General features: G+C 39.3%; 1 protein-coding gene across 7 annotated transcripts in view; it reads left to right on the top strand.

The window, feature by feature from the left end:
• The window catches only part of Rgl1 (ral guanine nucleotide dissociation stimulator like 1), a 255,408-nt gene that overhangs the window by 81,053 nt on the left and 146,580 nt on the right, over positions 1-27,775 (top strand). For 4 of the 7 annotated variants that reach the window (XM_063239711.1, XM_003474720.5, XM_063239713.1 and 1 more), the window contains one exon: positions 16,202-16,365. The exons of 2 other annotated variants lie outside the window; for them this stretch is intronic. In XM_063239711.1, the coding sequence (XP_063095781.1) occupies positions 16,234-16,365 (132 nt within the window). In that variant the 5' untranslated portion in view covers positions 16,202-16,233. Of the gene's footprint in view, positions 1-16,201; positions 16,366-27,775 lie in introns of those variants that run through there. One more of the 7 variants, XM_063239712.1, reaches the window with a different exon arrangement.

Here is a 27,775-nt window from a genome sequence, read left to right as displayed (position 1 = left end):
TTTCCTGATTTCTTTATTGCTGAGCTCATTATTAGTATACAAGAAAGCTACTGAATTTTATGTGTCGCCTTTATATTCTGCCATTTTACTAAACTTGTTTATCAGCTCTAAAAGTATTCTATTCCAGCAGAGGTTTTAGGGTCTTCTGTGTGAAAGATCACCTTGTCCGTGAACAGAGATGATTTGGCTTCTATTCCTATTTGCATCCCTTTAATTTCTCTCTCTTGTCTGATTGCTCTGGCAAAAGTTTCAAGTGCTATATTGAACAGAGATGGTAAGAGTAGACACTTGTCGAGTGCCTAGCCCACGTGACGCTGCTGGCTGAGACCCAGTAGGCTAGCACAGCCCAGGTCCCAGCTCCTGGAGGTGACCTGGAGGGGCGGGCCCCGCATAGGCTGCCTGGTCTGCAACTTCCTGGTGCGCTGCAGTGGGCGGGAACACCTAGCCAGGGCAATTCAATCAGACTGTGGCTGACAGGGAAGGAAGCTGGGCCTCCTATATACGCTTGCATGTATAAGGAACAAAGAATATGGGAAGAGGCAGCAACAAGAAAGGGTCCTCGGCCCCCAATCCTGAGAAAGAGGCAACATCTGATACAGTACCAATAGACATAAAGCGCTATCTCCAGAGCCTCATAGACAAGTTCAGGAATGAAGTTATTAATGACCTGAAGCTAGACATAAGCAGAATAGTTAGAAAAATGCTAAGCACCACCCAAGAAAAAACAGATGGTGGAATGGAAGAACAGAAAAAGAGGGGAGAATTGTTTAATGGAGAAAATAGAGAAAGCATAGAATACGTGAAGCAGGTTCAAAGAGATTACCAAGAAACTAAAAAGTCTTATCGAAAACTGGCATAACAGCTTGAAAGAAACTAAGGACAGATTATCTGAACTGGAGGGCAGATTTGCAATATGGGAGCATGAAATGAAAAACTTCTTAAAAATAACAAAGAAACAAACAGCAATAATACAAAGACTAGAAGAAGATAAGAGGGTCTATAACTTAAGAATTAAGAACATAAAAGAAGAAGTAGGGACACAAACAAATGAACTACAAAAGCTACTTACAGAAATAATCCAGAATTTTCCTAATTTAGCAAAAGGTAAAGATACTCAGTTGTATGAAGCATACAGGACCCCAGCCACCTACAACCCAAAAAGAACTACACCCAGGCATATAATAATCAAAATTCCAAAAATCCAATACAAGAACAGAATACTAAAAGCCGTCAGAGACAAGAAACAGATCACTTACAAGGGAACACCCATCAGAATTACAGCAGACTTCTCGGCACAAACCATCAAATCACGAAGAGCGTGGGGGGAAATAATGCAAGCTTTGAAAGATAATAATCTCCAGCCAAGATTGATATATCCTGCACAACTATCCCTGGAAATTGATGGAAAAACAGGGTGCTTCCAGGATAAAGAGGAACTAGGGGAATATGCAACCACCAATTCAACTCTACAGAGAATACTGCAAGATATTCTAAAAAAGAAAAATATGAAGAATCCAGAAGTAGCGGCAGAGAGGCCACAATGAATGGAGCAGAAAACAAAATGAAGAAGACAAACTGACAACTAATGACAGAAAAAGAGCTCAACAGAAATGAGGCAGAGAAGATTGGATGATAGGAGCAGCTATTTTGGAGAAAATGACGTCTTAAGAGGTAATACTGATTTAGTATCATCTTGTTTTGAAGTCTCATCAAGCTTTTGTTCTTCTGTTTCCATTGGTCTAAACAGGTGGTGTCTTATTGGATTTTATTATATATGATAATATAAGCAAAACCTTTTATAGACAAGGAGATTATACAGAAACCATTGTTCATTTTCTGTTAGTCGATTCTAAATACCCTGTAATACTGTCATTCTCTTGAATGGTTTTACATTGTTTTGATATATTTGATGCTACAGTATACGAAGTTATACTCAAAGATTTCAAGGAAAGAGACAGTATGGTAACTACTTTTATGTCGGGATAATCTTGTGGTGAAACACTATTTTGCTTAAATGGTTATGTTTTGATCTGCGCTGATTTGCTGTTATGCCCTCTTTTATCTCAATCTCCATTTTATTATTTACTTTTTTATCCTTTTAATTAAGGGAAAAATAAATTTAAAAATAGCAGGATATATTATAGTAACCCACTTTGACTTTCCATTATCTTGATTTAAAGCCCTGTATTGCTCTCATCATCTTGTTTTGACTGATAGTACCAGGTTCGAAAGTTTAGGCAACAGCTGTGAAGATTGTGGGATTTATTATGACGCCCATTCTGGTTGACTATTATCTACTTTTGAAGACCTATAATGTCTCCAATGTTTTGGTTTTGTTGGTTTTGTTCTTTACTGTTTTGTTCAATTTTATTATAACTAATGATATAGGCAATTCTATTAGAGATAGCGGGAGGCATTATGGTAACCATTGTTGATCACCTAGTATTATGCTTTTACATTATCTATTACGTCCACCCTTTTGATTTGACTGACTGTTCTGTTATGTCACATTTGGTTCTACTCTCTTCCAAAAAAGTAATAAGAACTGTGGGAGCAACAAAACCCAAAATGTATAATTGTCATTGTACAAAAGAGAGGAAAAGAAAGTGCTCTAAATGATATAACTACATGTATATTTAAGTGTATAAGATAGATAATGATATTACTGAGTTTTGTTGGATCATTGAACAGAACTGTTTGCAGTCTCACTGTTGGAATGTCCACTTTATAAGCTTCAATTTTGTAACTTGAACAAAATGACAAAATGTAATCCATTAACTAGTGCTTTCCTACTGTTTATTTCTTTCTATAAATCTGTATAACTTGTACCCTTTCTCTGCTCTTTTTTTTCTTTTTCTCCTTAAATAAAATTTAAAAAAAAAAAAAGAGTATACACTTGTCTCATTCCTGATTGTAGAGGAAATACTTTCAGTGTGGGGAATGCAGTGATCTTTAGTGTTTTGATTGACTTTTCACTACAAATATTTTGAGCATCTTCTAATATCATTTAACTATTTATACATTTAGTACGTGCAATATTAGCTGATATTTATATGCATTATAAAATATACATAGAATGGAAAAAAAGATGGTATGAGATAAACATATAAGCTAAAGTTCTAATCTCTCACCCTCACCCCAACCACCAGTGTGAAAGGTAATCTGTGAGAACCATTTTAGACTCATTGAATCCTAGAACAACGAAGTTTTTGGTGGCTTGCAGCACTGGGGAACGGGAAGTGAGGAATTGTCTTCATCTTGGAGAAAGCTCATTCTCTGTTGTTTTCTCCTGCCAGAATTGTATTTTCCAGGTCTTTCCTCTACATTGGAATAAGTATATCTGTGGAAACTTTCTTACCATCTGGGGTGCATTGCCCAGGACAGTGGTCGTAAACCTGTGGCATGTGTACTGTAAACCTATGACATGTGAGAGCTCTAAAAGGCTCACCATCACTGCCATAGAAGGTCATCGTCATTCAAAGAAGGAAGGCTCAACTATTTTGGTGCAAACTTTGACTGTAATACAAAGCATTTTCCCCTACAAAAACTGGCTAAGACCAAGTCCCAACCAAGCTGGCCACCGAGGAAGGTGCTTACATTATCTGAGCAGCCACAGAGGAGGTTAACTCGTGACCTTACCTCCCTAAGATAACAGAGTGAATGTGTTAAGTTGGCCCCATGACTCAGCCTAAATCATCGGGGCCTCTTAACATTTAAAATCGATGTCACTGCTAATGTACTGCTCAAGCGTAACCAAGGCCTTGCCTCTCTATTTCAATTTCCTTTGTGGTTATGTGAGACCTTCTATGACAGGCTGTAATACATGGAAGGTTAGTGTTGCCAGATTTTAATTTGGAGAGTACAAAACATAATTTTGACTAATTGGTCCAGTAGGAATTGGAATAGAATCTGAACAACTCTGGAGGTCCATGGTCAGGAAATGGAGGGAGCGAGAGATTTAATCAGCCTTCACCCAGGCAGCCTGTTGACAGATTTCTAGGCTGACTTAATCAAAGTATTTATTTCTCAGGTAAAACTTCAAAACTATTTAGACTTCATTTCTCCATACTTCATCCTGTCTGTGATGTTATACTTACAAACGAGCCTGGACTTCCTTTTAAGGGCGCACAAACAAGTAAAATATAAAACTCCACACCTCGTTCCCAGGCTGACGTGGAGAAGTGGAGTGTGCGCAGAAACTGTGACTCGGGGTCCACGTACATTTCAGTAGTGTGTGAATCACTTTCAGCCCACACTGAAGCTAGCAATTAAGATCTCTCTGGTATTCAGAATCAATGTGAAGCACAACTGGAGCAATGAACCCAAGAAATGAATTCACATGAGCTGTAAATCATAAACCCATCGTCCAGAGCAGAAGCAAAAGTGAAGAAGCCGTTGAGGACTGTAACAGGTTCCACATGTTGTTTGAAATAGAGGCTTAACAGCGGTTAGACTTACAGCTCACCATGCTTTTGTAGCAAAAATTTGCATATGTGAATAGGAATGAAAGAGATCACTGTCAAATCTTTGCTTTTGTTTTCTGCTGCTTCTTTTTTTTAACAGTGGAAAGATTGTTTACTTTGCTTTGGAAGGGCAAGACAGAGGAAAGTGGAGGCACCAGAGAATGTTGGGGAGCTATCCTGGACCCTTGAGGGAGATAGAAGCAGCTGACACTCAACTTTGGTAGATAAGGTAGCACAGATAAGGGGGCACACTTTTTAGATAAACCTCCTCGCCTTTCATGTTGCTGTCTTATTGAGGAGAGTTAGGGTTTCTCTTTAAGCATTAAAGCTACAAGCCAAAACTTTACAATGCTATAATTCTGTGAAAAATTTAAAGGCCATAACAGAGTGTAAAGGAAATTTTTGTTCTGAGTCAGACTGATCTGTTTTCAAATTTGGACTCTTCTATGTGACTTTGGGCAAATCACTTCTTTGAGCTTGAGTTTCATCTTAAGAAGAGAATTAATAATATTTACCTTATAGAGTTCTTGATGTACATTTGCACATGTCTCTCCTCTAACACTGGTCCTCTCATTTAGAAATGTGTTTCTCGGGCTGGGGGTTTAGCTCAGCGGCATAAGCACCTGCCTTGCAAGCAGGCGGTCGTGAGTTCGATCCCCGGTACCGATAAAAATGAAAAAAAGACAAAAAAAAAAAAAAAAAAAAAAGAAATGTGTTTCTCATATGATTGTGGACTCCACGGTGATTTAGATTAATAACTCTACAGACAGACCAATTAGTAAAGGACATATTTATCTATACTTTGTATTGTCTCATATACATGCCTGGTATAACGGTTATGGAATAGCTAAGTAATATGTTCCTGTTCTCTCTTGAGCACAGCATGGTGCTGGGTAAGATTTAAGCAACCAACATGTCATAGATGTGCAAGTTTCCTATCTTCTTGCAGTAAATTGGACTGGACCACCCCCAACCCCAGGGTTGCTAAATATCATATTGTACAATTGCTTTTGTGCTAAGGAGTCTGAATTTAGAGCAGAGTCTCATTGAGTTTCTTCTTTGGTTTACAAGAAATAGTGAGGCCAATGTGTAACAATGGGAGAAAAATGGAGAACGGTGAAAGTCCTATAAAAGTTAATGGAAGGAAAACTAAAAGAAGGAGAAAAGCAACAGCAACCCATTTGGAATGAAATTGTGATGATGAAAAATGGTCCTCTTTCCCCATTAGATGGTGGGATACATTTCATATGGATTGTGAAACTAAAATTAACACCCAGTCTGGTCCTCTGATCCCACGTTCCAGACATCCCTCATTTGTTGATATCTAAACAGAGGCATTTCACAGATTCGGCTATCAATACTGTAGATATGTGGGAAAAGGGCTGATAAAATATGCCAATCAAAGCACAGCAACATCTGTCCAAACTCTAACCCTGAACCTTAATGAAGACGTAATCTAGAATCAAACACAGAAGCCCTGCAGATGTACACGTCATTTAATGCAGCTTTTGAAAAGACCGTGATAGATAGCTGGTGCTGTTCTGAAGGCCTGATGAGAAATCCAGACTTGGCTCTGCTTGGAATATTTGCAATTTTAAAGAAAAAGTAGGTTCTAATTCAGTAACCATTTAATATATCCAGCAAGTTCTTCCCACTAGGCTAAATTGAAAACACTCCTGACTGTTGCTTTGCTATGCAAAGCAGTCTCTTAACATATTTTGAAAGCCTGTTTGAAATTTGAGAAGGTAATTTGAACTTCAATAACCTCATTTAGGCTTAATGATTTTTTTTTAGTTTATTCCTTAATAGAGTATGGAGATTAAATTCAACAGCTGCTTCCCATCCAATATGTACACAAATGCTGGATGGATTCTCTGTGGTAGAGTACACCTTACAGAGCTTGGCTAAGAGAGAAAAAGATAGAAGAAAAAAGATGTGATGTTCTTACAGAGTTTTAAAAAGACAAATGGGGTGCTTATAAGAAACAAGGATGACTCTAAGCATGACGGCACATGCCTGTAGTCCCAGCAGGCTGAGTCAGGAGTATCACACATTCAAGCCCAGTCTGGGAAACTGAGTGATTTAGCAAAATGCTGCCTCAAAATAAAGCACAGGGGTTGTGGCTTAGTGGAAAGGACCTGCATTCAATTCCCAGTGCCCCCTCCCCATGCACACACATGTGCGCATCGCGCGTGCACATACACACACACACACAGAAACAGGCAAAACAGGGATTGCTTTTTCCCTCACATACAGGAACATAACTGAAACAGGCCTTACATTGAAAATGTCACTATGCTATAGCAAGAGTAAACCTTTGGGAGGGTGTTTTTAGAGTTCTGTACAATGTGGATTCTTTGTTACATGGGGAACACTGACCACCAGAGGAAAAGTTCAGAAGATTTATGCAAGAGATAAAGTCATGGAGCAGCACTGATAATTTAAGAAGAGGAAAGGTCTGTTTTGGCTTACAGTTTCAGAGGTTTCAGTTCATGGTTGATGGCCATCATTTTTGGAACTGTAGTGAGCAGAACAGGGAGGCAGGGAGTGTGTACTGATGCAAAGATGTTCAGTTCATGGTAGCCAGGAAATGAGAGAAAGAGGAAGGAATGAGGTCCCAAATATCCCCTTCAAGAGCATGTGCTCAGTGACCTAGCTCCCTTCCCCTAGGCTTCATTTCCTAATTAGCCACTTCCTATTAGCACCATGGCCTGGAGACCAAGCTTTTCACACATGGATCTTTGGAGTTAAAATCTAAAGGCCAGGCATGGTAATTCCAGTACTTGGGAGGCTGAGGCAGGAAGATTGCTATGAGTTCAAGGCCAATCTGAGCTGTATAGTGAGTTCAAGGCCAGCCTCAATGCATAGTGAGACCCCCGTCTTAAGAAAAAATCCAAGAAATAGCAATAACACCTGGTACAGATTCGAAAAGCTGCAAAGAACATTAAAAACATGTTAGTAGTTCACTCCAGCACAAGTCCAGGTTCCAACTTCACCCCTATTGAGTGAATGTTGGATCTAGTTCTGTGGCCTAGCCATAAAATTTATTCTGATTCCAGAGGTCAAGGTCAGGAAAGAGCAACATATTTAGATGAAAATAAATCTGCTTATAAAGCTTCTTGCACCTAGTTATTTTAGCAAATGTGTGTCTGAGTGTTCAGTAACACTAACTACATCATTACTGTGTGAAACTAATCAGAGTCCTCTGTGAGATAAGGCATTATCTCATCAAATGAAAGGAGAAATGATACTTAGCAGTATATAGTGTGTGTGAAAATTATGGAGTTCTCGCTACTTTGAGACTGTGAATGCGCACAGGGATTGACCCAGAACCACCTCATTCTATATGCTGCTCCCAGAAGTGTTTTCTTAAGCTTTCTCCCCATACAGACCTGCCATTTTGCTATGGCTTTCTAATAAAGTGACTATAATTAAAGTAGATTAGACCGCTGTTTATAGTAAAGAGAAGAACGAGAATGGACTACTCTATAATCTGAAGTGTGGAAGGGCCAGTCTATTTAGTTAAAATATTTCTGTGCATTGTCTAGTATATCCAATAGATTTCTTTCCCTGAATCTAACATTTCTATGCTTTTGCATTCCTCCCATGAGAAACCCACCTCTGAATGCTTTTGAGTGCCCAGATTCTTGGAATTCAGAGTTTGACATCTATGTGATTCTATTCTGCAAGCAGAACACTGGCTCTTGGAGGCCAGCAGGAGGGTGGAGTGAAGCAGACCTCTGAGATCAGAATCTTGACAGAAGCCCTGCAGTTTATTCCTTAATCTCTCTTGATCTGAGCTTTTCTTGAGGCTGTCCTGAGGATGAGGTGAAGCTTGTGAATTACTAACCCTTACCTGGCAGGGCACTGTGGTGGGGCATCATTGCTCATGTTGTTACTATTGTTGAAACCTAAAGGATGGTTCTCACCTGAGTCAGACTGCGATTCTTCCGCTGAGATGAACATCAGTCTGGCACTGTGGACTGGACAGGGTTCCCCAGTGACTGCTGCATTTTGCCTTCATTCAGCCTGCTAATCCTGGAATTCATAGAATTGTAGAACAGCTGGAACAGTCATGTGATTTACTGTTTTATCTCATTTTAAGCTTGCTTTTTTTTTTTTTTTTTCCAGAAATTGAACTCAGGACATTGCGCTTGCCAGGTAGGCACTTGTGCAGCTGAGCTATATCCACAGACCTCTCATTTTAAATTTTCAAAACGCATAATGACTGAGTTTTTAAACCATGCTAAAATTTCAGGATATAAAAAAAAGCCCAGTCCCCTAGAACATGCTATCTCTCTCCTGGTATGCTGGAGGATTCCGTATGGCTCAGCCTCTGGCCTGCTTAGGTTTCCTCGTCTTCCACCTTGGCTGTCTTTGCAGTCTCATTACCAGACTGCTGCCCTGAATAGACAAGGAAGGGCACCCAGGAGGGTGTTAGCTGCTGAGCAAAGGGCTGTATTTCTCCGGGAATGTTCAGAAGAGTAGCACAACTTTGGTCAGGATTTTTCTTTCTCATATTTTCCTTGACTACTAAGAACTTCTGCCAAATACTATCAGTGAAGGGGGAAGGTATGCAAAGTCCAATTGGACCAACTTTTAAGCAATATCAACTTGAAGAAAGTGGGGATGCCTTGCACTTGTTTAATTTTATGAATTGACCATGAAGTGGTTGCTTTCACAGTCCATTCTAATTCCACAGACATTGTTGTAAGCCTGACTCAACATTTGATGGGATCGTTACTTAATTAAAATTTCTTTGAAAATGGTTGCTCAATGATTGACATTTATTCCAAAGTACATCATTTTGGTAAATGCTTACTCTATTAGTCTAATGTTGTTTAATTTGAAAATATTTGTTTTAAAAGCATAATGGACTTTTTTTTAACCGAAGCAATATAATAAATTTATGTTCTGTCTTACTCTCAGAGAGAGAAAGAGAGTGTTCAGGGGAGGTCGGAGTAAGTTGCTGAAAGCAAAGAGAGCAGTGTGCAGAGTACAGCGTAGGTAAACTGCCATTTTTTTTGTACTTGGAATTGAATGCTTGGCTTCATTCTGAGTTTAATTCTTTATTTTGAAACAGGGTCCTGCTTAGCAATGTGACACTACACTGAATATAAATTGCCTTATGTACACTAGAATCGTGGTTGAGATTCCAGAGAGGTAGCGATTAAAATCCGTTGCTTTTTTATCCCTAGAAAGTTGACTTACACTTCAAACACAACCAATACTTGTATTGCTATGAAATAAGATGTGCTTCCTTCCCTGGGGCCAGTGCTGTCCAGCTAGGAATCTCTGTGCTGTGGTTTCCTGGGGTCCTTTCTTTCTGGTATCTGCCCGGGCTTTAGTCTCATTTCTGTATAGGAATCTTTGATTTCAAACAGATGGTACTTTATTTGCTTTTGAAAGAAGACAATTGGAAAGCTGTATCTTGAAAGTTTTTTGGACCCCTCAATTGGTAAGTACCTCAATAGAATTTAGCCAGGAATTTAGCTCAGTGACATAAGCACCTGCCTGGTAAGTGCAAGGTCCTGAGTTCAATCCTCGGTTTAAAAAAAAAAAATCATGATTAAAGAACTCTGCCATGGAGTTGGGATGCTAAGGTGATGAACTTGTCCAAATACCAGTTTTATAAAGCTGCAGCAAGCTTATTATTGACAGCATCTTAGAGAGTTTGGAGTTGTACTTGGATTGTCAAAACTCACATATTATGTCCACGGAGGTCAAGGGGCTGTTAAAATCCCATACTGCTTGTCTGACATTTGAATAATGAATGTGTGATGTGGGAATAAGTGCAAAGTAAGAGTGACCTACAGAAATCACAACCTTTCACTGCTTTGTTTAGCTGTATAAATCCTGCAGATATACAGGAAAAATAATTCAGCACATGTTAGCGTAGCTCTCGTATTTCAGGGAAGGAGAACTCCTTATTATATAACTGCAAGGGACCTCAGCAGTCTTGTAGTTTATCTAGTCTCATTAAAGATGAAACTACTGGGGCTGGGGATTTCGCTCAGCAGCACAAGCGCCTGCCTTGCAAGTAGGCAGTCGTGAATTTGATCCCTGGTACCGATAAAAACGAAAAAGACAAAAAAAAAAAAAAAAAAGATGAAAAGATGAAACTACTGAGCTTAAAAAAGATGAATGGGCTTGGCCAGAATTAAATATAGCTTCATGATTTGAACTCATTTTCTGGCTAGAATTTCAGTTCTCTTTGCATCAATTCTGAACCTTCAAGTGAAACTAAAATACAAAGACTATTCCTGATAATTAGAAGAGTTAAAACAGTAGGAAATAAACAAACCTATCTTATAGGGGCACAAGCTCAGCTTATTAGGGAGAAGAATGAGGAGGAGAAAAGATAGGAGGAGAGAAATGGCAAAAAGACGAATAACCGTGGATAGGGACTGGAACAGGACAAATGCCAGACATTTTCAAGATTAGAAGACGTCTGATTTGAATTTGAAAAACAAGATTTTGCCAGGTAGAAGCAAAGAATTTATGGACATAAAGGGCACAAAGCGGAAATACGGTGTTATTAATACATGTAGTGTGCTCTGCAGGGCCAGAGAAAAACATGACTCTGTTAGATAAATGCGGCGACCCATGCGGCCCTTGAGGTTCTTAGGGGTGAAGGACCACGAGAGGAGAGACAAAGCTGGGATCAGGTGGAACCCTGGATGGGAGGAAAGGAACTGACCCCTCACTGCAGAAACATTTATTTATACCTTTTAGCAACTTAATGTCACGTGACACCCTGTTGTTCTAGCAACCCACTGTTCAGAATGTCTTGGGCTGGATGTTTTCCCGGGTGAAGCAGCTTCTTTAGGTGGCTTGCCTTGGGCACTGTTTCTTCTTGGGATGGTCATGCTCCAGCCTTGCACGTTTGGTCAATTTTCAGCTTTGATGGCTCCCAACAGATAAAGACAAGAAACATCATACCATTTCAGGAAGGTTCTGAACACTGAACAATTTTTTTTCTGTCCAAAAATATTTAAAGGTGAGAGGGAAGAGAAAACATAATAATTTATGAGAGATGTCTCATGCATATTATCATAGGAAAGAAAGTCAAATTCAGTAAGTACAGATTGATTTATCAAACAAAGTCCAGAATGAGATTAATAAAATAAATACAGACTTCAGTGAAATTTTGCCCTAAAACTTGTTTCAAAGCCAGGTTTCAAAGATTTTATCCATGAGAATTATGCATAATGTCTTACCAAATGGCAAGAACTGACAGTAAAAATGGCAAATTTTTGTGTTCTTTGGTTGCCACTCAATACTTAACACTTTTATGATTAACCTATGAGAAGTTATCTTGTTTTCCTTTGGTGCTTGCTATTTAGCAAGTTCCTTTTTTATTAACATGTAAAATGTGACAAACCCTAATCAGTGATTACTTTCAAGAGAATAGAACAGATTAACAGTATATATTATAATTTATAGTGTACCACAAGCATAGTGTTACTGAATATTGTGAAGAGAATATATAAATATTAAAAATATAAATTTCAAATAAATGCCTTTATTTAAGGAAGTACATACTTTCTCAATGGTAGTATATAATAATAGGCCTTTTTAAAAACCAGTTTGTAATTACTATCAATTTCTTTGATCTATGCAATTTCATTAGACTGATCTTTGAATGTAACTTTACTCTAAAAGCTCTTAATAAAAGCTCCTTATCTCTGGTGTAGATGTTAGAGCTCTCAGACTTGAAGACACAGTGGCCTCAGAGACGCTCTTGTAGCTTTTCTCATCTGCAGGTCATTTCTTTGTGTCAAAGGAGAGCATCTTTCTTCTATTCAATCAGACTCATCTTTCTGCTTTGAGTTTTACTCCTCTGATTCATGCAGTAGACACAGTGTGCTGTCACAATGTTTTTTTTTTTTTTTTTTGGTAACTAGAAAAAAACTCTTGAGGACGGGGGCTTTTAGCTCAGCGGCGTAAGTGCCTGCTTGGCAATCTCGAGGTCATGAGTTCAATCCCCGGCACCAAAGGAAAAAAAACAAAAAACTAAAACTCTCAAGAGTTTTATATCTTTTGTGTTTTTTATCACATAGTTGCCTTTATATTCATTCAGATTCCTTTCCCTATCTAGTTTCTATTTTAAGACTAATATAACATTCAGCATTTTTATAAAAGTCAGTCTGTTTTGGCTATCAAGTATTTTAGGATTACAGTTTTAAAAACTTTCTTTTTGGTATAGGGAATTGAACTCATGATCTAGCGCTTGCCAGGCAGGCGCTTATGCCGCTAAGCTAAATCTCAAGCCCCTTAAAAACTAATTTGTAAAAGCTGTTAGAGTCATTCTTACCTTAAACAGAAGATGGTGCGTTTGAGGTTTGCAGTGATTTCATATTGTCTGATTGTACTGTCAAGTGGGCTCATGTTAGTGGCATTTACATGGATATTAGCTTGTAAGCCTTGACCACATACTTTAAAAAATAAAGCAGTAGTTCAACACTAACACGCATTGCACATCAGAGACAAGTGGACATCTATATGTGCCTCCTGTTTTAATTTTAACAAAAATGTCTCTACCATATAGATTTCTCACTTTTAAAGAGACTTGGTAAGAAACTTATAGTGCATGAATTGTTGAAAAAATGCAATGGAACTATAGACTTGAAGAGGAATAGATAAGTCAGCAGCAGGACTAATTACATAATTTGTGGGGCCTACTGCAAAACAAAAATGCAGGGTCCCCTTTACAAAAATTAACAAGTTCAAGACACGGACAGCAGAGTGTTCATCAAGCATTGGAGCCCTTCTGAGCATGGGGAGCTGTGTGACTGTAAACCTCACATACCCACAAAGCCTGCCCGAACCCCAAGCTGAGATGGCCCCACGGAGGTTGCCCCTGTCTCTAGCCCGCCCTTCACTTTGTGCTCATCAGGTGTGACCATCTCTCAAGGGGGCGCTGTTGTATCAGTGGAGATGCTGCTAACTCCTGAAAAGGGCCACTGGTTCACCAGTGATGGAGGACAGGATGGATGGAACCAAAAACCTCAGCTGATCTGGAACCTGGAAATTCTACAAATTTCTAGCAGTGTAGCACAGTTACTGCACTCCATGAATCTTACTTTCCTTTTATTGTAAAATTGTAGTATCTACCCTGTAGGGTTATTTCGTAGGTTGCAGATTATGGCACAGTAGAAGCCCAACATGTATTGTACATAAGATCATTTTTTGTCAATGAGGAGGTGTGCTAGGATGACCAAGAAGGCCTGCAGTGTCCCTGGGGTGGAGGAACGCAAGATGCTTGAAGAGCCTTGTAAGAGCTGGCTGCCTCTTGATGTCCCTCTGGGTTTCTGAATGCTTTGCAACAGTATGCAACTTGGAATCTTCTTCCCAAACAGGGCAAGGAGCAGTCTGTGGGAAGTTAGTACGCAGTAGAGTTCAATCTCCAGCACTGAAAACTGCCAGCTTTCACCCGCACTGCTGAGATGAGAGGGCAGCTGTAGGCAGACAGTAAGGAAGAGCTGTGGGTTACTGCGATATATTAGGCTTACAGATGTTTCATTGTTGTGCTGAGATTTTGTAATTTGTCTCTTTTATCCGGTTGCATTTCTATGATACATGAGGGATACAACCCAAACCATTTATGTAGTTTCCCCTTTGTTTTGATTTATTATTTATTGTTTACAGTATTATCTCCAGTAACAACAATGGAATTTCCTTCCCTACTCATCTGGCCTGTTTCCATCTTGCCTGTTTATTTTAATTTCCTTTTCTTTTTGGCTAGAAACTTTGACATGACTGCTTTATTTATTTCCTTGTATGTATGTGTCAGCATCATTTATTAGTGTGTCCACTCAGAAGAACTTTGCTCATTAATCATGCAGGTTCTGCTTCCCGATAGCTAATGGGAGCATATTAAGCGCTCTGTGTTTCTAAGTGCTTCAAGAGAGCACTCCTTATCAGTTTCCTCATCAGTGTTCTGTGCAAGCAGACGGCCTGCTCTCTATGGCTCGCAGATGGAGCACATGAGGCACCAACTTCTCTGCAGACGACAGTTGTCTCTAATCCCCTGACCTCTCGCCTGCCCCTCGTGTTGATTTCACTTTCCACGTACTTTTTTTTGGGCTGTGCGTTATGTGAGCCGAAGAGCTACTTTTTTGCAAACATGCTTGATTCCCTGAAGATATTTCTACAAAAACTGTTCTATTAGCTAATGAGCAATTCCATTTGCAAGTATTAGCTGCTTGGTGGTACACTATAAATGTTTAGACTAGTCTCTTTCTTATGAAGAATTTAGCCCACTGAGCAGTAAAATCAAAAGAAGACCTAACTTGACTTTTATAATTGTTGTTTGAATATATTAGATTCTGCTCTCATTTTCATTGTATTCTCCCAATTGATGGAACGATTGAATTAATACATTCATGAAACATTTACTTAGTACTTATTCTGTGTATGATACCATCTTTAGGCTCAAGATGCTTTTAGGACTAGAAGTGAAAATGGAGTTGAAAGCAAATAAATAAAGCGTTATGGTGAAACAATGGAACTCTGTCCTGCATATATAAAGCAACAAAAAAAGAGACGGGTCCTCTCTTGTGGAGGGGGCTGGAGTGGACGGATCACAAGGTGTAGAGGTGCAGGATGTATCTGGGATGTGTGAGTCCTGGGGAATGGCTGGAGCAGAGTGACCGAGGAGGCAGCAGTGCATACATGAGGCAGACAAAGGGAGATGCAAGAGATCAGACGCACAGGGCCTTCCGTGCCACGTGAAGGAGCCTGGATTTGAGTCTTGAGCAAAAGTTTGTGGCAGGCAGAACATCATTAACAGACTTGATTTTTACAAAAATTAGCCTGAGGAAGATAGATCCATGGTGACTCAGATGGGGGCAAAAAGACTCCTTCACACTGTGGTGCTGAGCCAGGCAAAAGAGGATGAGATTTTGAATAAACTGTATTTGTTGGCTCATGAAAAGATGCCAAAGAGAAGTCATGAGTGGCAAAGTTTGAGCGTTGTTTCATGGTGACTGCTGATAAACTGAAGGCCCAAGAAAGCAGCGTAGCCAGTAAACGTCAAAAGGAATCTTCTTTGCTTCCGTGGCAGTTTTTTCTTTTTTTTCCCGTCTGGTGCTGGAAATTGAAGCAGGACCTCATGAATATAGTCAAGTGCACTGCCTCTGAGCCAACCCTGTCTTGCAGTTTGGAAATGTGATTATGTGGCATTTCACACCCTATCTTGTTGTATGCCACTTTGTCAATACTTGTTTATTACCTTTGTATCCAGAATTCTAAACTCCTTAGATATAAGAAGCAGACTACTGAAGTATCCATGTCTGCTTAGCATGGTGCCTAAGTGCACAGTAGATGTTTGAAAACTTTGGACACCATTGCCAGTGTTGATCCACCTGTACCACACAGCAGGGATGAATGCCAAGATCGCCCAGACTTCCCTTACATGCCTCACAGTCGGTCTCGCCTCCCGAGGAGGGCGGAGCAAACGGTGAACAGGTGCAATAGGCAGATGGTGCTTTCGCTTTGCTTTCAAGTTTACATTACTTTGTCTGTTATCGAGATGTGCCCTTTTACTTCCAAAGCCTGCACTCAAATACCAGTTATTAACATTTAGGATATAAAAAGTAGACATAAGAGCTGATGCCTGTTGTGGTATGGTCTCCTATGGTCTCATGATTCAACAGTCAAGCACAGTCATTTGCTTTCATGTCTCTTTTTATGTTAAGGTTTTAAGCCGCATCACACTTTGTTCTTCCACACAGATCCGTAATGCCTCCTGCCCGCCTCTTTCAGGATGGAGGGGAAACCTGTGGAAGAGCCTACTCCAGTGGTGCCTAAAGTCAAGTTCTCCAGCAAGGTAGAAAGCACAGGACATTGGGTGGTGGAAGATCATGCTCGAATATGGGAAGTTTTAAAGACAGAGGAGGTAAGACAATTCTAAATAATACATTTGGTTCAGCGATGAGTTTGCTCATACCTGAGATGATAATGCTTAGTGTAATCTGCATCGTGGGCTAGCTTTCAGGTTTTTAGTCCAGAGCTACATGACAGGAGAACAAGAGTCTGAGATGTGCCCTTTGGATGGTACTGACAGCAGCAGTTTGGGTGAAGGAGGTAGCCCATCAGGCTGGATTTAAAAAATAATGATCCAAGCTGGGCGTAGTGTCACATACCTATAATCCTAGCACTTGGGAGACTGAGGCACAAGGATCAAGACCAGCTTGGGCTACATAGTGAGTTCAAAGCCAACCTGAACTACATAGCAAGACCTCATCACATACACCCCCCCCACACAAAGATCTGAGGCTATATAATCTGCATTTAGCCTCACCAATGGCATGGCTAAGGGTGTTCCACTTACTGCCTTCCTTCTCAAGGATGTTCTGCAACTCTTTTCTCTTTCAAGCATATTAATGAAGTTTCCTTGGAATTATATCAAATACTAGTAATCCTGTGTGTGCGTGCGCATGTGTGTGTAAGAGAGAGAAATTCTTATTTTCTTATCTTTTACTTTTGTTATGCATTTGAAGTAAATTCAGAAATATTAGTAAAAATTGAAGAACCACTTGTCTTTAGGCATAGTTAAACGAAGAGCCACAGAAAGGAGGTGGGTGGAGTGATGTGAGCGCTAACTGAGTAGGTGCTCCACTGGCGCCTAATGGTAATGGAGGAGCAGCCGCAAACCGAAGACTGGTGAGCAGTAAATTAGTGTCCAAAAAATAAAAATTTATACAGACAGCTAAAAATTGCCTGGTTTGATTAAGGTCTCTAAATGGAAGCTGACTTCAATGGTTACCTTTGTGGGTTCCAGTTTCATTCAGGTTTTGGCTTTCAGTATCTTAATTTTTTGCCAGTGTTTCACGTACTGAAAAGGTATTTTAATTTTTTTCTATCAAATATTTTAGAGAGTCATTGTATTCAGTATACTATATTGTTAGAAGCATGAGTTATTTAAAACTGTTCTTAAAATTTCAAAGCCTGTTTTAAAAAATGTATCTTTTAAAACCTATTTCATTGGATCAGAAAATATCATCTTAGATAATGCTGAATTTTTATTATTTTTAGTCATATGTAGTTAAGTACTAGCTTACACATAAATATACATTACTGACTTTTAAAAGTTTTATGTATGTACAAATCAGTGTCAAGTGTATTTGGACTTGTGATATTAGTTTCATTTTCTTCTTCCTTTTTTTTTTTTGTCTTTTTCGTTTTTATCAGTACCAGGGATCGAACTCACGACCACCTGCTTGCAAGGCAGGTGCTTATGCCGCTGAGCTAAATCCCCAGCCCCATTAGTTTCATTTTCTATGTAGTGATTAATTGTAACTAATCCAAATATGCTTTTAAAATATAAATATTAAATTTAAAATTTTAAATAATACTTGTGCATAAAAACATTAAAATTGTTACAAAAAGATATGAAAAAGAACTGTCTACGAAATCTAAGTAACTTATTTTTAAGAGGAAACAAGGGCTAGGCATGGTGGCTTACATCTGAAATCCTAGCACTCGGGAGGCTGAGGCAGGATGATTGCTATCAGTTTGAAGCCATCCTGGGCTACACAGTGAGTTGAAGGCCAGCCTAACCTACATAGTGAGACCCTACCTCACAAAAATAAAAAATACAAAAGGAAATAAGAGACCGATGGTATGATTGGACATTTTGTGTGTGTGAGTGTGAGTGTGTGTGTGTGTGTGTGTGTGTGTGTGTGTGGTACTGGGGATTGAACCAAGTCTTTTGTACTGAACAACATTTTGTGGATTCTTTTTATTTATTTTGAGATAAGATATTGCTAAATTGCCCAAGCTGAGCTTGAATTTGAGATTCTCCTGTCTCAGCCTCTTATAGACATGTTTCATGATAATAAGAATGTGCTGGTTTTTTATCACTATTATTTCTTACGTGGGTTTACATGTTTGTCACACTTGGACTATACCCTTAAAATAGACATGTTTCATTGTATGTCAGTTATATTTCAATGAAGTTCATTTTTAACAATGGGCAAGAAGACAGAAGAGTTAGAGTTAACAAACAATAATCGCAATACAGTATGAGGGATGTGTCATAGCTATAAATGTGTCCACAGGGATTTTGAGAATCTAGAGGTGTAATCGGCTTGAGCATGAGTGTGCCCTTCTGGGTATGAGTGCCAGGGAAAGCAGGCTTTTCAGCTGTTAATACTTCTGTTCATTCTTAAAGGAAAAATAAAAAATCAACATGGAAAATAGAATTTTAGACAAGGAATTAGATCAAATGCATTCCTGGAAAAGAGGAGTGTTAGAATGTCCTAGAGTTTGGAACATCTGCAGCAGCAGCAGAAAAATAAGACATGACCTTGGCAGGGGCCGACTAATGAGAAGTCTTACGTGTCTCACTCAGAAATTTAGGAAGCTATCTTGTGGCATTGAAGAGTCAGTAGAGAGTGTTAGGCAGGGTCAGAAGCATGGGAAGATTTGTTTTCCAGAAATGCTACTTAGTCAGACTGTGAGAGAGCTCGGCATGTCCAAAGCTCTGCAGCTCCTGGGGGTCTCTTCTCCGCCTGCACCGTGCCGGTCAGCGGGAAGTAGGGCCTGTGCGGGCCGTTCTGCTCTCCACGTGCGGCCTGTCTGTGAGCTCGTGTCCATTAGTCTTCTTTCTGCTTCCCGCACAACCCCCCAAAGCACTGGCATGCGACTGGATACTGATTAAAATACATCTCTGGTGATTGATTGGTGCATCATTTTTATGAAATGATAACCTGCTGTTTCTCTAAATTGGAATAACGACCAAAATATCATCTCTGGGCACAAAGGAGATTGGCTTCACATATCACTGGGAAGCTCTAAACTGTATAAGTTGCTTTTTTCTTCTTTCTTTCTTATTTATTTATTTATTTTGTATTTCTGATTCAATTCTCTTTGGGATATCCGCTAAGCACTGGGCTTATCTGAGTCCAGTGTTTTATATTTGTGAGAAGCCCCACAACATAAATAATACTCTCTGTGGTATGGAACAGAGATGTTTCCTGTGTGAAAAGAATCTAGTGAATGCCAGCATGGAGCCTGGACGTACGACCTCTTCTTCCCTGACTACCTCAGGAGTGGGGCCCCACATTGAAACATCCCATCCTTGGAGGAGGAAAGAGTGATGTGTTCTTCACGCATACTTCAGAGATTAAATCATACTCATCAAAAGGACAGGAAGAGGGAGGACTTTAAAAAAACTGAATGGCAATCTAGAGCAGCAGCAGGAGCACAATGAATTGAATTCTAAGAGCCAACTGATTGCTGAATTTAAAAGCTGTGGCTTGGTGACAGAGCTGGGGTTCTTAATGACTAAATGAATCTCTTTTTGTGTCTGCCAAAGTTTCATATGAGGCAAAGGGATAGAAATTTACTTCCTAGGAAGCAATTAATGTGTAAAAATGCTTTGAAGCATGAGTCTCAAAGATGAGCAAAGTAAACATATTAGCAATGAGGAATAAAATACTGAGATCAAATACTTGGTTGGGATCGGTGAGGGAGGAAAATCCTTACTGAGCACTTACTCTGTATTAAGAACTGTGCTTGGCAGTTTCATATTCAGCAGTGTATTTGAGTGTCATGGCCATAAAAACATTTTCATTTTACTCAGAGGAAATTTGAAGGTCAGAGGTTAAGGCACGTGGTAAGAGACACATGATAGCTGGGTACGTGGCAGAGGGAGACTCAAATTCAAGTTTCTCTCTCTTCATTTCTGTACTCTTATCTTCTCATGAAACTGTGTATCAGAATTGCTTGAGTTAAACTGATTCTGTATTTGGGTTCCCTGTGCAGACATCAGCCAGCCCTGGCCACGGCAGAACCTCAGCCCAGTGACTGATACCAATCTTGCTGTCATGCAGTGTGACTCTGCAGTGTCCGTGTGGACAAAGAGCAGTGTACCCACGAGTCATACTCTTCTTCCATTCCTTACGCTGTCGGGATGGTTTCTGTGACTAAGCTTCCATTTAATTTAGTGTCTCAGATAGTTTAAGCTGCTGCAATAAAGTACCAGGGACTAAGTGGCATATAAACAACATTTATTTTTCACAGTTATAGAAGCTACAAGTCCAAGATCAAAGTGCCAGCATGTGCAGGATCCAAGGAGGGACCGGGTAGCAGAGAGGTCTCTCAAGTTTCTTTTCTATAAGACCATAAATCACATTCATGAGGGCTTCACCCTCATGACTGAATTACCTCTTAATACTATCACATCAAGAGTTTTGATTCCAATACACTAATTTTGGAGAACACAAATTTCAGTCCATGTGTATCCTAGTATTCCATGGAGACTATATCCTTGCCTGTGACCCTCTACTGTTTACCTGGACCCCACAAAATCTGCTTATCTCTGTGTAGCTCTGTCTTATGCATAAGTGTCTATGTTCCACATAACCCAGAATATTGACTGGGGTTCAGTTTTGAACAGCCCTACTGTTTGGAATCTTGATATTTTCATCCATTCTCTGGAGTATGTTTCCTTAGACATGAAAGCTTGCCAGAATCATGTCAGAGTTTCCCTAAACCCTTGTTTTGTGTTTTTTTATGAGGCACTCAATCACATACAGCCCTAAGAGGAGACAGAAGAGAGGGTCAGGAAACAAAGTGTGTCACACCACCCCAGAAACAGGAGGGAAGGAAGGCTTGCCACACGGGTGCTCCCGGGAGTAACACAGCAGCCATCAGCAGGCAGACTGTTGAAGGCAGCGAGGTATAACCACTCCTTCGCTGGGGTTTCTGCAAGTAGAGCAGTTGGTTTAAGATGGCTAGTTTGAATAATTCCAGTGGGATTTGAAGTGGTCTCTATTTGCCTGGTGCCTGATCCAGGGCAATTACGGTAGAGAAATTGTCTCCTGAAGTATATGGGCCAGGTATAGGAATTCTAACTCTGGATTGATTCCTCTACATATCTAAGACACGTTCTAGGCCCTTTGTTATCATTAAGAATGGGCTGGACCTGAGAGGAGCAATCTCTTGCATTGAGAAATGTTTTTAAAGAATCCAAAGCATTGCAACATACAGAAAACATAAAAATATTTCTAATATAGCCCTTGAGACAGAGCTACCACCATGGATGACACATCTGTCGTCAAGGACATCTGTAGTTCCAGTGCATCCGTTTTGCGTCTTTCTCTTCTCCTCCAATGGCCCCTGCTGCCAGAGTCCCAATTTCCCTGCGTTTGTCACTATTTGAGCTATTGCATGAAGCTTTCGGTAGGTTTCGTCGTCTAAACTATAAGTCAGGATATTAAAGTTTTCATTAGAATCACATTTTAATGTTAGTGTTAGAAGGTGCTTTATTATTACCTCTGCAAGGGAGAAAACCTTGACTCCTCCTGCTAGTCCTATAATGCTTCTGTTTTTCTGTCTCATAAGTAATTCATCCTTTGAATGGTACTGGTGTGTTTAAAAATTGCTGCCTTCCAAACTAGAATATTAGCTCCTGAAGGGATGCCTCTGTCATGTTCACCTGTATATGTCAAATACTGCTCACAGTGTGAGCACTTAATAAATGCTTATAGAATAGAATAGAGATATAGAGGTGTGGAGAAAAGGATAGAGTATAAACTGTGGAGCCAGACTTCTCTGATCTTAGCAAACCTGCACTCCAGTTTCCTTATTTGTAAAAGGGGTGTACTAGTACAGTTTTTATGGGAATTGAGTTGCAACTATAAGCTTCTTAGAACAGAGCCTCACATGTAATACAAACAAATGTCAACTTTTATTATTGAATGAACAATATTGGGGAAAGAGTTCTGTCTCAATTTCTGTTGCTAAAAATACAGTATGATAGAATGAGAAGGGATTTATTTTGGTCCACAATTCTGATCCAAGGTTGAAGAGCTACATCAGATAGTGGCCGCCTTAGTGGCAAAGCTGAAAGAGGTGCTGGCAATACGAGGTGACAAGCAGAGGGTGTGCATGTGCGTACTCCTGTTCTCTGTCGTCTAGTAAACTGCCAGAATTCAACCACGTGGGTTCCACCCTCATGATCTTACCTATTTCTAGAAACATCCCAAAGGCCCCACCTCCTAATCCCATGGTAAAATTAAGTTTCTACCCTCTTAATACCTCACTAAGGAGATTATATCCCAACAGGAATTTTGGAGGGGAAAAGCTGTATTCAAACCCATAGCAAGTACAGAGGTTTCACCAGTTTGGCTTGCTGATGGGGTGACAGTTGGTTTGGACCCTGTCACCTGAATTCAAAATTTCCCCCACACTCCACGATCTCTTCCATATTTTAAATGTCCATGGAATTTGAACTGGGCAACACAGTTACCTGACCCCGGTGAAATTCCCTTGTACAATGTAATCTTTCAGGAGGAAGACATTCGGCACCAACTAAACTGTAAGATGTGGAGATTCGCAGATTAGTTTGAGGGAGACCAGATGTAGCTGCATCAGAACCCTCAGCTCACCTGTGTATGGGAAATGGTTCAATACTTGGTGAGCACTGTGTCCCTCAAGAGGTAGTGTTCCAAAACTCCAGACTGGGTTATAATCTTATTTTATCCTTGATGTGCATTCAGTTGCTCAGGTGGCGGTTATTTGAGAAGGAAAAGACAGTCCCCTCTAGGAAGATAAAATAAGACAGATCGATATGCAGAATGCTTTGTCCTGTAAAAATCTCTTAGACTTTTGCAGCCAGGCTAGCCTCCTCCACTTGACTCCCAGGCCTGAAATGAGCCTCCTCTGTACCAGACATAAACTTTTTGCATTTTAATGCAAATAGCAAAGGAAACCTTGTTAAATTAAAAACAAACAAAACCAAAGGTTTAGGAATCAGTTACTTGAGTAACCCGTACAGTTACTGGAAATAATTTCATTGACCATGGTAGTCTTGGGCCTCCAAGAAAAAGTGCAAAGCAGCTCTCTTTTAGCCCTTTGCTTACCAAAATGTGTTCACCTTAAACTTCAGTGTCTCCTTTTGATCCCTTGAAACGCCATTTTGTCAGGAGAAGCTTGACATCAGGCAATGAGGGAGGCAGGGAATAGGAGAAAAGAGCTTATATACCAAGATGCTGTCCATGGAAGGGAAAGGAAATAGCTTCAGTCCTTCAGACTTCCCTTTGACGACGAAACCATGAGGAAAATGACGTCATTTAAATTTCTACTTGCCTTATAAATGTAGGGTGCTTGGGGAAGGTTGTACTTCTTTCCACTGTAGTGAGTATTTAGTTAAAGTCCATCCTTTTTTACAAGGGGCCCAAATGAAGCAAAAACTGAAAGCCTTCAAACTTTCCTCCATAACTGGCATCTGAGAAACTTACCTGCCTTACTTGATGAGAAACCTTGGTCTAGGACTATTAGGTACCTGCGTAGGTAGAGGAAGACATTTCAGAAAGATGGAGATTTGGGGGGATGCTGCCCCTAGTCGGGAAAAGGTAACATTCTTTTAAAAATTGAATTTTGATGTTTGTAAAACATACGCCTTTTGGTATTGCGGTGTTCCTTTTGGAAGGACTGGCTAGTGGCTACTCATTCTAACGGGGCTGCCCCATCTCAGAAGACTACCTACCCCATGTGCTCTCAGCATTCTTTGCCTTCTTCCTTCCATCCTTTCCTCATTGTTTTCTTTCTTCCTTCTCCCTCTCTCATTCCTCTTCCCTCTCCCTTTTTGAACATTAATCACAAATAGCAGTTGCTTGTTTTACATTCTTTTCCAATAGACTGTGAGTTTCCAACACAAAGGACTATGCCTTGCTCATGGTTATGTCATTGCAATGTTGAGATTGTCTGTTGAGTGAGTCAACAAATGAACAAACGAATGAACAAAGGAATGGACAAATAATTATGTAGGTACCTTTATACTTCACCTTGAGACAACCTCTCAAATGATAGAATTTTTGAGGGCTTAGTTGTGTTTTCTCTGACATCATGAAAGACCAGACCCACCCAAATTTCATCACCACATGTTTTATTGTGTGGCTTATACTTGCTAATAATAGGAAACATTACAGTTTTACTAGATTTCTGAGAATCCACAACATATGTGCATAGTAGAAACCCAAAGACAACAAAAGCAAATACCCTGATGAAAAGAGTTCTCGGTAAGCAGAGGAGTCCTCCCACTCTTGTTTACCCTTCTGGTCAGGCCTTGCTTACAAACTAATTCTTGGCTGCCTCAAAATATTCAATTTGAGTAGGATGAATACAATGCAGGAACAAATCTAAATTGTTTCAAAGTAAAAATCTTGATTGCTGACAGATAAAAATTGCAAACAAAGACACTTGAAGCATTGTGATAGAAGACATGCTGTATTGAGGTGGGAGGAAAGGTTATTTTTAAGAAATAATAGAAGGTGGTAGAGGAAAACAATAACAGCTGAGATTTCAGTGAGTCCAGAAGTATTATAATTTACAAGAAATATTCATACTGCTGACAATACTGTCACAAAGAGAGTGCGTAATTCCCAAATGGGACTTTTTGAGAGAAATATAGAAAGCCCCTTGCTACAAGTTCCACGTAGAAAGCCAACTCTCCTTTGGGCAGCAGCCTCCCTTACATTTTCAGGAGTGTTCAGGGAGCCCAAGAAGGTGCGGAGGCTTAAACAGGCTTGATTTGAACTCACAGTCAGCACCCAGGCTGGGAAGGGGCTCTAAGAATTTGAATCGAGAATTGAGAAGACGTAGAAGCAAAGGGCTAAATTTTTCAGTTCTAAGTTTCAAACTTTTGTTGTTATTGTTTTTTTTATTTAAAGAGAAAGAAACAAAAAAAAAACAGAAAAAAAGGTAGAAATAATACAGAATTACAGAAAAATAAACAGTAAGAAATCACTAGTTGATAAGTTACATATTATCATCTTAGATGTTCAGGTTACAAAATTAAAGTATACAAAGGGACATTCAAATAGTGACACTGCCAACAGTTCTGCTCAATGATAAAAAAAAACCTTAGTAATATGCTTACCAGTCCTACACACTTGTTTTTTATCTTAAAGAGGGTAAGATTAAACATATCAAAACAGAACAAAACAGTTCATAAAGACACAATTTAAAGAAATACAGATTTCAAAGCAAGTCCACTGGAGATCTTCACTGTCTATCTTATTGTCTCTAGTTTTCTTCTAAATAGTTGTCCCCATCTTCACACACATTGAATACATACTGCATATTATAGAGCTAATCAAATCATTACAGAATGATGAAGGCTTTTTAGGTCTTCAAGACCTGACATTGGGGAAATCAATAATGACTACCATAATGTCTCTCATTCTCTTCATAGTAGATGTCCTTATCTTTAAGTACGCTGAAATTGAACTTAAAAGACTAGACTAATATCACTTTGAACAATAGTATTGCTAGATTTTGTATCATAATGTTGCAGAATTAGCATTGGGTTTCTTAGTGTCTCTTCTTTAGAGTGTCTGTTCATTACATAGTGCATTATATAATCTGTTCCCATAAATAGTTTAAAAAATTCTTCCCATGTGTGAATTTCTACATGTATATCTATCCTTTCTGTATGATAGAGAAAAACAGATCATAACAAGACAACAAAACAAATTCCTAGAAAAACATGCAATGAAAAAGACACATAAGACCACAAAATTAGGTGCTCTACCATAGTTACTATGCTTTCTCTTGTTGTTTTCAATAGACTTGTCCACATCATCAGGCTTAATATAGTTAAGCATAGTATTACATTGCTATATAAAAACACAACTTTGAAGACATTGTAGGACTTGAGAGTGATTAATAATCAAAACCGGAATGGGTATCTTTTATATCTTTTCATCTTCAGAGTAGTTGCGTCTACTTTTAGACTTGATACTTTCAAGCATACCAAATTCGTATAAAATCAGCCAAGGCAAAACCGCAGTCTCACAAACCAGATTCAAATAAGATCAGTCATAGTAAGACAATGTAAGTAATACAGGGTTTCAGTTTAAGTTAATAGGAAATTAAGGATAGTACCATGGTACCTGCTATTTTTGAGTTAGATATCTGTGCCTTCAAATCTGATATGAGCGGACAGACTGGAACAAAATAAAATCAAACTAAACAGAGTGATAAGACTACTGTGACTTTAAAATCCTGATACATTATTAACAATGACCTCTGCCTTCCTTTTTTAGGCTATTTTTCACCTTTCCCGGTCTCAGGGTGCTTTGTATATTTTGAGTCCCACTAGCCCCTTTAGTTTTTAGATGAGGGGGCCAGCCTGTTGTCTATCTGAGGGTTGCTGAATCTTTTTACCCCTGACCTTGATCTTGAGCTGTACTCCTTTACTTACTGAAGTCATAGGGTTTTCCTTCCTTCCAGTTGTGTAGTTCTACACTGGCCAAAAGTGTCATAGCTTTCCAATCTATCTGCGGCTGCTGGACGAGATGTCCCTATTTCTCTCTGGTTTCCTGTCACACATAGCATTGTTTTCTCATCTTTGACTCTCAGTTTATTAACCCTCTTTTAGGTTGAGTATATTTCTTATTCAAAACATCTTGACGGATCCTGCCTAATCTACTCTTCTTGTGTTTCTTCTTGTTAGTGTATCAGGGCTATCTCTGTTAAAAATTATAGCCTACCTTCTCTGCCTCAATTCTGCAGTTCTATTTTTCTGCTATTATTTTTTCTTCATTTTTCTCCTTCATTCCACTGTCCTCCCTGCTCATTGAGGCCTCTCTGCCACTGTTGCTGGAATCCTGGTATTTTTTTTTTCTATCTCTCTCTAGAATGTCCTTCAGTATTTTCTGTAGGGTTGGGTTGGTGGCCATGAACTCCCACAGTTCCTCCTTGTCTTGGAAACATCTTATTTCTCCATTAATTTTGAGAGAGTTTTTCTAGGTACATCAGTCTTGGTTGCCGATTATTTTCTGTCAGGACTTGGACTATTTCTACCCAGGTTCTTCTTGATTTGAGTGTTTGTGTTGATAAGTCTGTTGTTATTTTGATAATTTTTCTGTTGTAGGTAATCTGCTTCTTTTCCCTGGCTGCTTTTAGTATTCTATTCTTTTGGTGGATTTCTGGAATCTTGATTATTATATGTCTGGGTATTTATCTGTTTTGGTTGTAGGTGGCTGGAGTGCTGTATGCCTCATTTATTTGGATATCATTTCTTTTTCCTATGCTTGGGAAGTTTTCCTTTAGTATATCTGAGAATATTCTTTGTGGTTCATTTTTATTCTTAAGTTATGTATCTGTTCATCATCTTTTAGCCTTTGAATTCTTTTGTTATTTTTAAGAAGTCTTTTCTTTTGTGATCATATATCATAAATCTGTCTTCAAGTTTCAAAAGGCTAACTTTAGTTTCTGTCAAGGCATTTTGCCAGTTTTCAATGGAGTTTTTAGTTTCCTGGTAATCTCTTTGTATCTGTTTCATGTATTCTAGG

This window comes from Cavia porcellus, unplaced genomic scaffold (assembly GCF_034190915.1).
Source record: "Cavia porcellus strain 051 isolate PalLab524CR breed Dunkin Hartley unplaced genomic scaffold, mCavPor4.1 scaffold_29, whole genome shotgun sequence".
NCBI classification, from domain to species: Eukaryota; Metazoa; Chordata; class Mammalia; order Rodentia; family Caviidae; genus Cavia; species Cavia porcellus.
Note: the sequence above shows the minus strand (reverse complement) of the source record. Positions and strands in the feature narration are given on the sequence as shown.